The sequence below is a fragment of the Gopherus evgoodei genome, chromosome 3, assembly GCF_007399415.2.
Source record: "Gopherus evgoodei ecotype Sinaloan lineage chromosome 3, rGopEvg1_v1.p, whole genome shotgun sequence".
Lineage (NCBI taxonomy): Eukaryota > Metazoa > Chordata > Testudines > Testudinidae > Gopherus > Gopherus evgoodei.
The window spans coordinates 132,331,930-132,349,486 of NC_044324.1; the positions used below are offsets into that span (position 1 = coordinate 132,331,930).

At 41.7% G+C, this 17,557-nt stretch overlaps 1 protein-coding gene across 1 annotated transcript in view; it reads right to left on the minus strand.

Moving 5' to 3' along the window:
- Positions 1 to 17,557, minus strand: part of LOC115647548 (plasminogen-like) — a 63,332-nt gene that overhangs the window by 19,375 nt on the left and 26,400 nt on the right. Inside the window, exons 8-13 of the mRNA XM_030554264.1 lie at positions 16,775 to 16,937; positions 15,642 to 15,772; positions 14,260 to 14,425; positions 6,183 to 6,370; positions 5,258 to 5,406; positions 1,712 to 1,805 (exon numbers count right to left, since the gene is read on the minus strand). Coding sequence (XP_030410124.1) covers positions 1,712 to 1,805; positions 5,258 to 5,406; positions 6,183 to 6,370; positions 14,260 to 14,425; positions 15,642 to 15,772; positions 16,775 to 16,937 — 891 coding nt within the window. The remainder of the gene's footprint in view (positions 1 to 1,711; positions 1,806 to 5,257; positions 5,407 to 6,182; positions 6,371 to 14,259; positions 14,426 to 15,641; positions 15,773 to 16,774; positions 16,938 to 17,557) is intronic.

Genomic DNA, 17,557 nt, shown 5'->3' on the forward strand with positions numbered 1-17,557 from the left:
AAGGTTTCAGCTAGTTTGGCTATTTTTAGGGAGAGATCTCGCAAACCCACCTCTTCTTAGTTACTGTTTCAAACAAATTGTTTTAGGAAAATGTCTGTGGTCAATGTAATATTTGCCATTACAAGCAAACCAGAGTGCTCCTGTTTTTCTGCACTTTTAAAATCCTATTCCAGAGAGCTCAAAAGTTGGAGTTACATCTTGAGTTCCATATGCAGTCAGACCTCCTATTTAATTCAGTGAGTCCCAGGGTTTTGATTTGCACACAGTATCTTGGATATGAATTATTAACCCTTGCAGAATAAAATCTTTAGAAAGCATGTATTGGGGATAGTCTCATTTCAGGTCACTGTTGTTGTGGTTATTTATTTGTATTGCAGTATGGCCTACCGGCCACTACCTCATTGCGCTAGGCACTGAACATACATAACAAAATACCAACTCCTACCCCAAATAGCTTACAGTGTAACTGTAAGACAAAAGACAACAGGTGGATACAACGAACATTTGGGGGTGGAGAGCACAAGGTAAGAGTGAGATGATTACAATCAGTGTGGGAAGCAGAAGTCACAGCCCACTAGCTGCCTGTGTTTTGTCAGATGCATGCGTGCAGCTCCTGTTCATGTCTCCTAGAAGCTAGAATATGAGCCTTGCTCTATAAATTCAATACAAAGCTTGGAGTAAAACATGCACCTTCAATGCTTTCTCTTTCTTGACCCCCAAATGCCTTTCCTTTTAAGTAAACAAATTAATGGGCTTTGCTCTTAAATATTTAAGGCCAGATGCACTCCCCAGCCACCATGAAGGGCATTTTGCCAGGGAAGGGCAGATTTATTTTTATGTCTAGGACTGCAGCCCTCCAGCAGAGGATCCCAGGAAGATGCACTAAATAAGAATATCTCTAGGTCAGCCTGGCTCAGCCTTCTCCTTACTTGTGCCAGTTGACAGAATAACAGTGAGAGCAACCTGCAGATTTAGGGCCTGATCCAAAACCCACTGAAGCCAGTGGGAAGACTCCCATTCAATTTAATGGAATTTAGATCAGGCCTATCCTCTGGGATGGGGTTTAGTTACAACCGCGAATAAGAACCTCTGCATAGAGTTTGCCCAAGATGTTTTAAGAGTGATTAGTGATCGGGGCGGGTCCAGGCCCCAGCATGCCAAGCGCGTGCTTGGGGCGGCATGCCAAGGGGGCGCTCTGCCAGTCGCCGGGAGGGCGGCAGGGAGGGTGCCTTCGGCGACATGCCTGCCAAGGGTCCGCTGGTCCCACGACTTCGGTGGAGCTGCGGGACCAGTGGACCCTCTGCAGGCACGCCTGCGGGAGGTCCACCAGAGCTGCGGGGCCGGCGACCAGCAGAGCGCTCCCTCATGGCATGCTGCCATGCTTGGGGAGGCGAAATGTCTAAAGCTGCCCCTGCTAGTGATGTGGGGTGCTTCAGTTTTTGGATGACTACCTCCAGCAATGACAAACAGCATATTCTGTAGAGATCAGACAATCTTGTAGCGATTAGACACCACTTTCTTACCTAAACTTTAGCTGATTATGACCAGCAGATGCTGTTGTCAGTTACATGGAGCTATAATTTGAAATACAAAGCTGTTGTTAAAGCCTGTATTTTCCACTCAGATTAAAAAATAAAATTACCCATCGCAAGTGTCATAAAACATTTTCAATAGTGTAAATGGGGGAGACAAGACTCTAAAGAATAATTACGGCACTTGGTGATTTCACAGTATTCCCAGGCTTTCTTCGGGTCTGTCGTATAGCACCAAGGACCATTAATATCTCCGTCAGGATTCCTGCAATACTATAATAAATACAGAAATGAACAAACAAACAGTGAAGCTCTGAGAATTAAGAAGGGAATTAAAAAGTTATTGATTTATGCTTTTATAAAATAAAACTAAATATTGGATTTTTTTCCCCAGACACTATTTCACTGTTTTGTCAATAATCAATTATTCTCATTGCAATAAACTCCTTTGTTTTCTTTTTCTCAAAACTGTTAGATGAATTTAGGGAAATGTCATGAAAGAAAAACTGATACACCTTTCTTCAGCCAGGCAAGCCACAAATAGCAGAGCCAGCCTGAAACTCCAATTGCTCCAATGACTCAAGGGTACAACAAACATAAGATGGGACTTTCCTACAGCGCTCAGCGTTGGCCTAACTCTGTTATCATTGAAGTCAATCAGAGTGGTTAAGCCAATGCTAAGCACATTTCCAAATCCCACTTTGTTTTCAAGATCTTGAGGAGATGGCAAAGAGCATCTGTTTTGAGGTTTGCAAGGTACCCCATATGTCATGGGACCAGGCAGGTACAGTGAAAGCTTCTCTTACATAGCTTGCCAATGCACATCATTCACAACCTGCATATCAATACTTAAACACTGCAGTGCTCAGAAATGTCTAAGGGCTGGTCTACACTTGGAGGGGGCGGGAATCGATCTAAGATACGCAACTTCTCAACTTCAGCTATGTGAATAGCATAGCTGAAGTCGAAGTATCTTAGATCGAGTTACCTACCGTCCTCACGGGGCGGGATCGACGTCCACGGCTCCCCCTGTCGACTCCACTACCGCCGTTCGCGTTGGTGGAGTTCCGGAGTCGACAGGAGCACATTCGGGGATCGATATATTGCGTCTAGATGATATGGCTGGCCGATACGGCCGGTAGTGAAGATGTACCCTAAATGTTTCCGCTCCTCTCCACCATTTGTGTCAGTTGTGAGCTGACCCCTGAGAATCTGCTGAATTCTCTTGTGGGTTTTTTCGTGAATAAACATATCCAATATCATTAGAATATGTTTATTTACACAGGCTTTTTCCTGAGTTAATACTTAGGAAGGAGGGGATTGCTTTGGATGTGGGGTGGGAGCTAGAGTCTTTTCTATTAGGAAGGTGCTATGGTGTAAGATGTAATTGATTTTATCTGCACTCAGCATTTTATCTCAATGCATTTGAAAAAAGAACTATGTCAAACAGGCTCTCACCCCAAATTCTGCCTAGGGTGTTAACCAGTTGTGCCACCTAGCCACAGCTTAGGGGCAAATCCATCTCTCTGGGCTCAATCTGAAATGCTGGGGATTTGTGCAGGTGGTAGGAAGAGGAATGAATCTTTCTCCAACACCAAAGAATGATCATAGCATAGCCTGTTTGATTCCCTCTCTGAGGAATACATATTTCATATCAAATTAGTGAATTATCATAGAATATCAGGGTTGGAAGGGACCTCAGGAGGTCATCTAGTCTAACCCCCTTCTCAAAGCAGGACCAATCCCCAGGCAGGTTTTTGCCTCAGATTCCTAAATGACCCCCTCAAGGACTGAACTCACAACCCTAGGTTTAACAGGCCAGTGCTCAAACCACTGAGCTATCCCTCCCCGCTATGTTTGGGTGCATCCATTAATCTTTCCCAAAACCAACCCCCACCCAAATGCAATGGACAGTTCTGATAAATATGCCCTAATTTCAGTTCATGAAAGAAAAGCACTTCTGCTGTAGATTAGAAACATAACAAAAACAAACAAACAGGGCCTAATCCTGCAAAAGCGTACTCATGCAAGTAGACTTTACTGGTACTTGCAGATCCATTAATATCAAGGGGACTATCAAAGCTGCCAAGATTTGGGTTTCTCCAGGTGCAGCTTTTCTCATGGATGAATGAGAGTGCAGAATTCCAGCTCCAAACGTTCAGAAATCAGGAGAATTCTTTTTAACGCAATTGCTGTGAGTGTTTCTTTTGAGTTCTGGACTTCCCTCTGGGGTGTGCCTCAGTTAGTGTTGCCAGCTCCCCCACAGGGACTGTCCATAAATTACATAACACATTAGGGGATGGGTTGGTCCTCAATTGTGCATGTTTGTTTTGTTGTTCCAAAGGATCGTGGGTCTTGAAAAATCACCAAAGAGCATGTTATATAATTTATAGGCAGCCCCAAACATGCAAAGCCCAGCTGGCCCCAGCTGCAGGAGCTCTCGCTGGCTGGAATCTAGTTTACACCATGAAGCAGCTTCTTCCTGCACCCCTACATTCTAACTCTCTACCCCACTAGCCCAGCAATTACTTAGGCACCTCCTAATCCCCACATCAATTTTGCTGCCATACAACCCCATATCTGCCCAAAGTCCAATAAATTATGCACCCCAGCCCCCCACATCTCCCCCTTGCTGCTCAGAGCACCTTTGCTCTGACTGCAGCTCTACACATTCTTCATCCCCCTGTTCCCATATGAGGTGTTGGAGGCTGCAGAGGGGAAGGGGGAGGGAGACAGCAGATGGACCCATTGCTCCCAGGACGGGAGGAGGGAGAGAGACTTTTTCTGCCCCCTCCTCCTGTGAAAATGGTGTCAGCTGCTCCCTTTGCCCTATCAGTTTACCTCAAAACTCTCCTCAGCTGCTACGGGGAGGGAGAGCGCAGCCTGCTGCAGCCCTGCTCCACCCCAGCAGGCAGGGAAGTGGGGCAGGCACCCAATCAGAGGGAGTTTATCCCCCAGTGGGATTTGGGAACTGGAATTTTTCATTGGGAGTCTGAGTCCAGCGGAGGCCAAAACCACATTACTGAGGATGAAATGGAGGAAACTGGCAATGCTAAGAGTGCCCCGTGTGTCCTACACACACCCTGCCACAAGCCATGGCAGGGGTAGGACATGGAACCACACAAAACTTGGCACTGTTGGGTGCAAGGGGGAGTGTCAGGGTAGCTGGAGGGGTGCTGGGATAGGCAGGAGTGCCAGCAGCCTTTTTGGCACCCTAGGCGGCGGAAGGTCTTGCACCCAAAATGGTGCCCCTGACAGAGGCGGCGGAAGGTTCCACCCCCGAAATACCAATGACGACTGGATGTTCGGCCATCGCAGTTGCCGCCCCATAACTGTCAGCGCCTTAGGTGACTGCCTAGGTCGCCTAATGGATTGTGCTGGCCCTGGGGGTAGGAGGGTGGCTGTGGGGTGGCTGTGTCCTGGGATGGGCCATAGGTGCTGTCTGGAGGGATGTTTGAGGAGTGTGCTGTGGCTGGAGAAGCCTGGAACCAGTCTTGTGTCCCCCCCACCTTCTGTCCCGGCTGCTACCACAAACTGCTCCTTCAGCAGGGGAGGCTACCTGCAGATCTGTTCACTTGAATAAGAGTTTTTACATGATCAGGTTCTTAGTTTGTCCTGAGAAAAGTAAATTAAAATAAGACGAGTTCTTCAGTGTTCCACAAATATGTCAGAGCAGAAAGAGTGACTGCTCGACAGAGGGAAGCATTGGCAGAACCGCTGCTTACGTTTCTCTCCAGCCCTGCCCGGGGATGAGTCACTGGCGTGAAATAATCATGGCTGTGAGGTTTCTGTGAACTCCATTCTTGACAAGTCTTGCCACTCGCAGTGGTTGCTATTGTACCACGATAGTCTAGACCATTGCCAACTACACAGTCTGCAACTAGGAAAGAAAACAAGAGAGAGTGATTCTTTGCTACAGATCACTGGGCCAAATTCAGAGGTTATGTACTTTTGGTATTAAAATGCCCTGTGGTATAGCAGAAAAAGAAACTAGCAGGATGGTATAAGATAGAGTAGGCTAGGATATTGCTGGAGATGAGCAAAATACTGATAATGAAAATGTTGTTTGTTTTTTGTCAAAATGTGTGTTGGGAATTCACAAAATGTGTGAATTTAGAGCAATTTTATGAAATTCCAATTTTATTTCATAAAATATCAGGCCAAATATCTTCTACAATTGAATTAGGAAAACACAATTGAAAAAGCTCCCATTACACCAGTTCCTTGCTTGGTTGGTGTCACCAGGGTACTCTCAGGAGAGTTTCAGAGTTAATAATTAATGAAGATGAATGGGGCAGTTCACACTTCTCTGAGCTCCAGTTTCAGGCTCTCTGAAAACATACGCAGACGTCATGCATCACTTACACTGGGGCCACATCTTGAAGCTTTTCCTGGCAGCCCTGAGTGTTAGAATATTTTTGAAAGGAAAGGTTAGATACATCTGACCTCACATGACTCTAGAAGTCAGGGCCTCAGGCATGTATCTGAAGCACTAATGCATACGGACTTGATGGTGCAAGTTGTTAAGGCCTGGCTTCAATGGGACTGCTCATATGCTTAAGGTTAAATATGTACTTAAGCATTTTGATGGATGGAAGCCATATTAAATGCTATAAGACTTCGACATAATGACTATATTTTGCTGGTTACCTGTTTGGGTGGCTGTTGTTGTACGAAGGGTTGATACCATAGTTGGCCGAGGGGGCTTCGGTAAATTTATTTGTGTATTGCTACACCGCCTCAGATTGCAGTATTCCCATCTCACACTGGGATCAATGGTATAACACCACGGGGCTCTATCACCATCTGGGTTTCTGCAATAGTTCTGCCTCAAGTCCCTACAAATATAAATACAGTGTGTTCTTATTCATCCTAAGGCACTGAAAGGGTTTACAGGAACCTCCTACAAAACCAAAGTACGCATGCTGGCACTAAAGAAATTGTATATTGTGATACAGCAGGACCAGGGAGAGATAGGAGAGTAGCAGAAGGGAAATATGTAAGGCATTTGATATGGTCTCGCATGATATTCTTATAGATAAACTAGGAAAGTACAATTTAGATGGGGCTACTATAAGGTGGGTGCATAACTGGCTGGATAACCGTACTCAGAGAGTAGTTGTTAATGGCTCCCAATCCTGCTGGAAAGGTATAACAAGTGGGGTTCCGCAGGGGTCTGTTTTGGGACCGGTTCTGTTCAATATCTTCATCAACGATTTAGATGTTGGCATAGAAAGTACGCTTATTAAGTTTGCAGACGATACCAAACTGGAAGGGATTGCAACTGCTTTGGAGGACAGGGTCAAAATTCAAAATGATCTGGACAAATTGGGGAAATGGTCTGAGGTAAACAGGATGAAGTTCAATAAAGATAAATGCAAAGTGCTCCACTTAGGAAGGAACAATCAGTTTCACACATACAGAATGGGAAGAGACTGTCTAGGAAGGAATATGGCAGAAAGAGATCTAGGGGTCATAGTAGACCACAAGCTTAATATGAGACAACAGTGTGATACTGTTGCAAAAAAAGCAAACGTGATTCTGGGATGCATTAACAGGTGTGTTGTAAACAAGACACGAGAAGTCATTCTTCCGCTTTACTCTGCACTGGTCAGGCCTCAGCTGGAGTATTGTGTCCAGTTCTGGGCACCGCATTTCAAGAAAGATGTGGAGAAATTGGAGAGGGTCCAGAGAAGAGCAACAAGAATGATTAAAGGTCTTGAGAACATGACCTATGAAGGAAGGCTGAAGGAATTGGGTTTGTTTAGTTTGGAAAAGAGAAGACTGAGAGGGGACATGATAGCAGTTTTCAGGTATCTAAAAGGGTGTCATCAGGAGGAGGGAGAAAACTTGTTCACCTTAGCCTCCAATGATAGAACAAGAAGCAATGGGCTTAAACTGCAGCAAGGGAGATTTAGGTTGGACATTAGGAAAAAGTTTCTAACTGTCAGGGTAGTTAAACACTGGAATAGATTGCCTAGGGAAGTTGTGGAATCTCCATCTCTGGAGATATTTAAGAGTAGGTTAGATAAATGTCTATTAGGGATGGTCTAGACAATATTTGGTCCTGCCATGAGGGCAGGGGACTGGACTCGATGACCTCTCGAGGTCCCTTCCAGTCCTAGAGTCTATGAATCTATGAATCTATAAGCCTTAGGCTAATTAAGGCATGGTTCCCTGTAGACTAGGGAGGGTTACTACAGGTTAATTGGAGCACCAGTAGTCAATTAAGGCCCTGTCAGGAACCTAATAAACCCCCCTGCTTCAGGCAGTCAGGGGGTGTGAGGAAGGAGAGAGGACTGGAGTTTGGAGGTGTGTTGCTGAGACCTGAAAGACCAGAGAACTGGAGGAAGGGAGACCCTGCTTCAGGGACAAGGACTGAGGGTAACCCTACCCAAGGGGAAGAGGGTAAGAAACATGCAGGGGTTGAGAGCGGCTGGGGCTCAGAGTGAGAAGCAAACCTGGATCCCTCCTCTGCTTCCTTCCACTGCCACCTTCCTGGGCCACTAACAGGGCCCTTGGTACCCCAAGAGCAGAGGCAAAGGGTGACTTCTTAGCCCCCTGCCAAGAAAAGCGCAGGCCCCACCATATCAACATTGGCCATTTTGTCACAATATATTTATTTAACATATATAGCAGAAATTCTATTGCCTTCATGTGGGAAGAACAAATCCTTTATGGCTATTATATCAGCAGAGGGCTGAAGTTCATATTGACATTATAACTGGTAACATGATCCTTTTTTTACACATGAGGAAACATAAAACAATATTTGCAGAATTTTAGCCAAAAGCTGTGCCAATATCATGTTTTGCTGAATAATGACTGGTGTCATAATATTATTTTTTAAAAAGGCAAATGTATACAATAGTAGAACAGTATGCAATTATTAACTGGCGTGTTATAACCTTAGTCCCAGATTTGGACCTTAGCGTCCAAAATATGGGGGTTAGCATGAAAACCTCCAAGCTTAGTCACCAGCTTGGACCTGGTACCTGCTGCCACCACCCAAAAAATTAGAGTGTTTTGGGGCACTCTGGTCCCACTGAAAAACCTTCCCTGGGGACCCTAAGACCCAAATCCCTTGAGTCTCACAACAAAGGGAAATAATCCTTTTTCCCTTCCCCCCTCTCTGTTCCCAGTCCTGGAAACAAAAGTACTTTCCTATTCCCCCAGAGGGAATGCAAAATCAGGCTAGCCAATTCAACACACACACAGATCTCCCCGATCTCTTCCTCCCACCAATTCCCTGGTGAGTACAGACTCAATTTCCCTGAAGTAAAGAAAAACTCCAACAGGCCTTAAAAGAAAGAAAAAATACAAATGTTCTCTCTGTATAAAGATGACACAATACAGGGCAATTTCTTAAAAGAATATTGAATAAACAGCCTTATTCAAAAAGAATACAAATCAAAGCACTCCAGCACTTATATTCATGCAAATACCAAAGAAAAGAAACCATATAACTTACTATCTGATCTCTTTGTCCTTACACTTAGAAACAGAAGACTAGAAAGTAGAAACTACTTCTCCAAAGCTCAGAGACAGCAGGCAGACAGAAAACAAAAGACCCCAGACACACAATTCCCTCCACCCAAAGTTGAAAAAATCCGGTTTCCTGATTGGTTCTCTGGTCAGGTGTTTCAGGTGAAAGAGACATTAACCCTTAGCTATCTGTTTATGACATGGCGATATTGTGAAAATTGTGGATTCCATAATATTAGGCTTCCAACATAATTTTAACAGCAGGAGCCCCACCATGCATGGAGCTGACAAGAGCCTTGGCTGCCACACCCCACTCTCTGCCCTGGACCTCTGCTCTCAGCTCTGGGTGGCTGACAGTGGAAAAATCACAGAAAAGAAATAATGGACTTTATTACCACAAATAATAAGGTCCATTATTACTTTTCTGCAATTTTCCATGGCTTGCCTGCAACTCAGCCACAATTTTTTGACAATCATCCTGCAATTCAAGTAGTGCCTTAGGAACTATGTATTAATAAATATTCAAACAGATCCAGAACTTTTGGTGGGGGGGAAGGGGGAGGTTGCCTTTAGAAATCAAAATGAAGAATTTTTTAAAATAAAACTTAAGAAAATACCAGGTCCTTCCCTCAAAGTTCTTATGGTCTAAGGCCCAGCAAACACTTTTGCATGTGAATAACTTTGTGTAAGAATAGTCCCACTGAATTTATTGGGACATCTCCCATGCATAAGCGTGTGCAGTGTTGGGGCATAAAATACAGACACTTAAAAGAATATGAAGGAGGACAAAATGGATATGGAAAAGAGGGATGAGGGTTAGATGAGAACAATGTGGGACATATAATATGTAGTTTGCTAGTCATATAAATTCTGGTATATTTAATCAGAGACTGAGGTGCAGCAAGAGAAGAGAAGCAGATAGCACAGGAATGGAGGACACTGAGGAAAGTAAGGCCACAGAAGTGGATATTGAGTAGGTATTTGAAAGAGGAGAAGAGAGATGGGTGGCGCACTGAAGAAAAGGATGTATTTCCAGGCACAGGTAGTAGAATGAAAAATGGCACCAGAGGCCAGACTTGAAGGAGGAGGAGGCAAAAGGAACAACCAGTTGGTCAAAGTGCAGATGACAAGATGGGGTGGAATAGATAAGATGACATGTAAGCAGGGTTTCAACTTCCATTGAAAGAGAGAGGAACTCCATGAAAGGACTTGAGAAGACAGTAACATGGTTAGAGAGCTGTGACAGGATTATTTAAGCTTCTTTATTTTGGACAGACTAAAGAAGGCAGAAGTGAGTGTTAAGAAGGCCAGTGAATAGCTATTTACATTGATCTCACCAACCTTCATTCTGATTTATCAATCCAAGATGGGTTTCCTAGTTAGTTATTTACTATGCATAACACAGACTGGCATATTTTAGATACCTATACACAAATGCAAGGAGTATGGGGAATAAACAGAACAACTGAAGCGTTAGTACATAAAGTAAATTATGACTTAATTGGCAACAGAGATTTTGTGGCACAAGTCTCATGACTGGAATATTTGTACAGAGCGGTATAGCTTGTTCAAGAAGAGAAGCCAAAATAAAAAGGGAGGAGGGGTTGCATTATACATCCATAATATATACACTTTTTCTGGGGTCCAGATGGAAGTAAGAGCCAGACCAATGGAAAGTCTCTGGGTAAAAATAAAAGGGGAAACATAAGGGTGATATCATGGTAGAGATCTACTACAGTCTACTAAATCAGGAAAAGGAGGAGGCATTTCTGGAACAAAAACCAGAATTTCCAAAACACAAGAACTGGTAGTAATGGGGGACTTCAATTATGCAGGCATTTATTGGAATACTAGATTTTCAGTAAGTTCTTGAAATGTATCAGGGACAACCTTTTATTTCAGAAAGTTGAGGAAGTACCCATGAGAACAGCCATTTTAGATTTGATTCTGACCAACAGGGATAAATTAATAGTGAATCTGAAGGCAGAAGGCAACTTGGGTGTAAGTGATCAAGAAGTGATAGATTTCATGATTATTATAAAGAAGGGAAGGAGCGAGAGAAGCAGAATAAGAACAATGGACTTTAAAAAAAGCAAACTTCAGTGAACTCCGAGAACTGGTAGGCAATGTCCCAGGGAAGAAAATCTAAAGGAAAAAGGAGTTCAGGAGAGCTGGCAGTTTCTCAAGAAAACAATATTAAAGGCAAAGCAGCAAACTATCTTGATGAAAAAGAAAGACAGGAAGAATAGCAAGAGGCCAATATGACTCCATCAGGAGCTCTTTAATGACCTGAAAAATCAAAAAGGAATCCTAGAAAAAGTGGAAACATGACCAAATTTCTAAGGAGGAGTACAAAGAATAGCATAAGCGTGTATGGACAAAAATCAGACAGGCTATGGCACCAGATGAGTTATATCTAGCCATGGACATAAAAGGCAATAAGAAGACGTTCTCTAAATACATTAGGAACAGGAGAAAGATTAAGGGAAGTGTAGGTGCACTACCTAGTGGGAAAGAAAAGCTAATAACTGATGACATCAAGAAAGCTGAAGTATTTAATGTCGATTTTGCTTCAGGCGTCACTAAAAAGATTAATGGTGACCTGCTACACAACACAATTAATATTAACAACAAGGAGCAAGCCAAAATTGGGAAAGAACAGTCTAAAGACTAGTTAAATAAGTTAGATGTATTCAAGTCAGCAAGGCCTGATGAAATTCATTCTAGTGTACTTCAACAGCTAGCTGAAACAATCTTGGAACCATTAGCAATTATCTTTGAGAACTCCTGGAAGATGTGTGAGGTCCCAGAGGATTGGAGAGGGGCAAATATAGTACCTATTTTTGAAAAGGGGAACAAAGAGTACATAGGATATTATTGATTAGTCAGTCTAACTTTGATACCTAGAAAGGTACTGGAAAAAATTATTAAACAATCAGTTTGTCAACATCTAGCAGATAATAGGGTTATAAAGAACAGTCAGCATGGATTTGTCAAGAACAAATCAGGTCAAACCAAACTAATGACCTTCTTTGACAGGGTTACTGACCTAGTGGATGTGGGCGGGGTGCAGTAGATGTGATGTATGATTTTAATAAGTCTTTTGACACAGTCCCATAGGACATTCTCATAAGAAAATTAGGGAAATGAGGTCTAAATAAAATTATTATAAGATGGGTGCACAACTGATTGAGAGACTTTACTTAATGAGTAGGTTTGCTACTCAACGGTTTGCTATTAAACTGTGAGAGCATATCTAGTGGGGTCCTACAGGGATCAGTCCTGGGTCTGGTACTACACAATATTTTCATTAATGACTTGGATAATGGAGTGGAGAATATGCTTATAAAATCTGCAGACAGCACTAAACTGGGTGGGTTTTACAAGCACTTTGAAGGACAGGATTAGAATTCAAAATGACCTTGACAAATTAGAGAATTTGTCTGAAATCAACAAGATGAAATTCAATAAAAACAAGTGCAAAGTACTTCATTTAGGAAGGAAAAATGCACAACTACAAAATGGGGAATAACTGGCTAGGAGGTAGTACTGCTGAAAAGGTTTGAGGGTGATAGTGGATCACAAATTGAATATGAGACAATATGATGTAGTTATAAAAAAGGCTAATATAACATATAACTGTTCCCAGAGAGTAGTTATCAGTGGTTCACAGTCAAGTTGGAAGGGCATATCAAGTGGGGTCCCACAGGAACCAGTTCTGGATCCAGTTCCTTTCAATATCTTTATCAGTGATTTAGATAATGGCACAGAGAGCACTACACTTATAACATTTGTGGACAATACCAAGCTGGGAGGGGCTGCAAGTGCTTTGGAAGACAGGATTAAAATTCAAAATGATCTGGACAAACTGGAGAAATGATCTGAAGCAAACAGGATGAAATTCAATACGAACAAATGCAATGCACTCCACTTAGGAAGGAACAATCAGTTGCACATATACGAAATAGGAAATGACTGCCTAGGAAGGAGTACTGCGGAAAGGGGTCTGGGGGCTATAGTGGATAACAAGCTAAATATGAGTCAACAGTGTAATGCTGTTGCAAAAAAAAAAAAAGCAAACATCATTCTGGGATGTATTAGCAGGAGTGTTATAAGCAAGACACTAGAAGTAATTGTTCTGCTCTACTCCACATTCATTAGACCTCAATTGGAGTAGTGTGTCCAATTCTGGGCACCACATTTCAGGAAAGATGTGGACAAATTGGAGAAAGTCCAGAGAAGAGCAACACAAATTATTAAAGGTCTAGAAAACATGACCTATGAGGGAAGATTGAAAAAACTGGGTTTGTTTAGTCTGGAGACAAGAAGACTGAGAGGGGACATGATAACAGTTTTCAAGTACATAAAAGGCTGTTGCAAGGAAGAGGGCAATACATTGTTCTTCTTAACTGCTGAGGATAGGACAAGAAGCAGTGGGCTTAAATTGTAGCAAGGGAGATTTAAGTTGAACATTAGGAAAAACTTCTTAACTGTCGGGGGAGTTAAGCACTGTATATAATGTTCCCAACCCCCATCTCCTAATTATGACTACAGCAGTCACAAAATACATATAACTTAGCAATACTAAATACTATAGATATTCCTGACCAGTCTGTATTGCAACACTATTTGTGTCCATAAGTAATTTCCATTTTCTTAGATTCTCCCTGTGTTCTGTCCCTGTCAGATTCTTAAATACATAACACAGTGCATATTTCTGTGACCTACAGTGTGGATCTGATGGCAGAATTTGGCCATAAGGCTGATTCTTGTAATATTTATGACAACTCTTAATTTCTTTAAGGGCAATTTAAAAAGACACTGTACTTACTTTTAGCCCAGAATTTAAAGGTTGTGAAAACAAGCTTTTTTAAAATTTTCGACCAATATAAATGTTTCAGTGTTTTAAAAAATAATAATGAAAGATGTTATTTTAAATGAAATGCATCCTCTTACAGTTTTTGAAACCATTGCAGTTTTAAGATCCTGAAAATGAAGCTGGCTTAGCTGATTTTCATTGTCCAAGTGGGAGAAACTAAAACAATTAAACAAAGAGCTAAAATAGCAACAATTGAATGGATTTTAAAATTCTCTCTCTCAAGGCACTCTTAGTAAATTGGTAAAGAAATTTGTTTGCAGTGTGAATTTTAACTTGATTGTGTCCCTTCAAGTGGATGGCACAATTAATAGATTTCTGGACAATGCCTAGCTGATTTTATGATAGTGATTGAAGTAAACATACGCATTTGGATATTCCGTTGGGGTTTTTGTGTGTTTATGCGGAGACATTGATCTCCATGCTTGGCATTTCTTTCCTGAGATAGTCAACGAAGTTGTGCCACGGTAAGTCAGGCCAGTGCCTTGAAAGCAATCCTCAATGACTGGATTCTGTTGAATCACAAGTGCATCTGTAATGAACAATAAAAAACAGTGCTTGAAAAGTGAATTTTACTTTGATAAATGAGCACAGAAAAACAAAAATAAACAAATAAAAATAATAAACAAACAAGTCAGAGCGATTAGCCTGCCTGTCACAGATACCTTAAGACAAGATCTCATTCAGAAGGGGCATTTCTGAGGATGTATGGAAGATTTTAATGAGTTACCTTCATGAGTCAGATGCTGTTCCTTAGATGTAATCTCAATTTCAATTTTGTGTTTATGGTCCTACTTGGATTAGAGAATCACAAAGTTCAGAATGTGGATCCAAAGTTGTGGTTTTATATCAGATATACTTCTACTGGTTGGATTGACCTTGCCTTGGGTGATTTCCCTTTGTTTGTACTGAAGTAGGTTGGGGTTGTTAGTTAGGATATGTAACAAGTGAAAGTGTTTGGTTGCATTTTTCAGGGGTTGGAGTTTGGAGGCTGATGTTTCCTCTTACATTATTGCAGCTTCTATTGATTTGTTATCAATGGACACACATCTGGTGTATGTAAACATACTTAATTGGTGCCAAGCAATTTGGGTAACTGGGATCATATTGTACTTGTATCATTTGAGCCAAAAAAATTTTTTACCAAAAAAATGGAGTTTTGTCCAGAACAATAACATTTCTCTGTTAAAAATTATTTTAACCATTTTTTAAAACAATTGCAATGAGAAATTTTAAAACAAAAGGAAATTTTTATTTCAGTTTTCAAAAATTGAATATTTATTGAATTTTTAATTATGTTTTTCTGCTTTATCTACATTTTTTTTCTTCCTTGCCATTGAATGCAATCGATTAATGCTTTCTAGGGTTTTGTTTTTCTTTTTTTCCTGTTTTTAACTTTTTCCACACTTCTTAAATCTTCTCTGAGGTTAGAAAAGATACTAAGTTCAAAAGGAAAAATGAAACTCCGTAAGCCCACTGCTTGGTAACTTTTTCCAAAGCCAAGGCAGTCAGCAGAACAATATGATCTAAAATCTTTTTTCCTCACACTGCACTTTCCCACCAGCCTTAAATCCAACCCTCAACAGGTTCAACCTTCCACTAATGTTCATATGTGGTCTGCAGAGTGTTCAGATCAACAAATTAATAATATGAATAAACAATAATTTATTTCCAATTGGTACAAAAAAAATGACTATCTCCCACTATTCCTTCAACTTCCATATCACAGGTTCATTCACTCTCCTTACCAGTGTTTACTGCTTCTGTCTCATCACAGCTGGGTATCTTACAGTATTCCCATCGTGTTGTGCTGTTGGTGGTATAACACCATGGCTTGATCTCACCATCAGGGTTTCTACAATAGTTTTCTTCTAAAGCCCTGAAGCAAAAGCACTATGTGAAAATTAGCTTTGCATGGAAAAATGTTAATGGCCAAGAACAAGGGGATGGGGAAATGTTTCCTCACCTGTTTAGGATTGTATTTATTGGTGAGTCACTACTGCAGCAAAATGTTGCTCAGTAATTACATTTATCCATAATAAGGCAAATTACTGTAATGCATTATTGTTGTGAGTCTGGACAGCATTCTAGATAAGAGAGGTCCACATGCTAAGACTATGAGCAGCATTTCTGATGCTTATGTAACCCCAAGTGACTATTACAGGTTCCCCTCTATGTTGATCCACAGAGTATATGAGTTGTTACAAACCCTAGTTTTACAGCCTTGACTCTTCAGCTCAAACTGTAGCAGCTCATGCTTTTAGCTCTGGAGGTCCCTGGTATGTTGGCCAAGATAGCAGTAATCACATTGAACTGGAGACTTAAAGCATGTGCTGCTACAGATGGAGCTTAAGAGCCAAGGCTCTATAACTGGAGGCTGTAACAACTCAGATCCTCTGCAGATCAGCACGGAGGAGAATCTGTAACACACGTTCACCAATGGATCACACTTGTACTTCCTTCACTTGTGACAGGACACCAAGAGTAGTGCAGATAAAGCACGTTGTGGAACAGTATCATCACTGGGAAAAAACTTTTCTAACACTCTTATTCTACATGGAAGCACCTGGGTATGGAACACAGTAAAATATAGATGTGAGTGGGGAAAGGAAGAATAGGAAGAGCACGAATGCTGGAGAGAAAGATGCAAGTACATGAGAATGAGATGAAGAGGAGGAACATGGGAAAAATCAGAGCAGGATCAAGTGAAGAAATCAAAGAAGAATAATGAGACAGATGAAATAATATGGAGAAAGGAGAACTTAGCAATATAGTTGGAGAAAAATTGTGCCAACCTTAATATTATGTCTACATCATCATGAAATAACTGTGTTCCTTGGTACTTCCAGCAGGCACCAAATAATGAAGAGATTTTACGTACTTGCAGGGATAGCTCTCCGGAGTCCTGCCATGTTTGTGGGGAAACTGAGCACTCCAACGTTGACAAGTGTTTCCTGACACAGTGACACCTATCTTGCCTCGATAATCCTCTCCATTTCCTGAAAGGCACTGACGTCCTGGGCCAGAAAGTGGTGGTGGTGTAGCTATACCAGAAAAGGAAATGAATATAAACAATGCCTTCAAGATATGTAAGCTTAACTTTGAATAACTCAGCTTAACTTTGGATAAGGTGGAACATGCACTTTTTTGTTTCTATACTGGTGAGGTTTCCGAAGGCTATGGCAAGACATAAGCCAAAGCACAGAGAAAACATCCAGATACTCCTCCTTGACTCTTCTCACTTAGATTCTAAGTTGCCATAAAATTTTCAAAAGGAATTAAACTTTCCAAACAGTGAATTCTATTGTATGCCGAACCCTCTGAAACATCTGGCAACAACATGACCACATTTAAACCATCCATCCTTTCCTCCAGCCTAGCTGTCTCACCACAATGGAGGTGAGAAAAGTGAGCTGAGGGAGGATGGCTAGGTGAGTCTGAGAGGTAGGATGGAAGAGTAGAGGTTGTCAGGACAGGAGGTAGTGAGGATGAGGCCATATGAGACGTTGTAAAGAGAAGCATCACAGCAGGGAACGGGGCCTTTGGAGCTAAAACAGAAATCTGAAGGGGGAAGATCTAATGGGAAGAGCAAGTCTTAGAACAAGGAGCCTGAGATGGTCTAGCAGCAGAAAGAGAATGCTGAAGAAAGGAAGAAGGTTAGAAC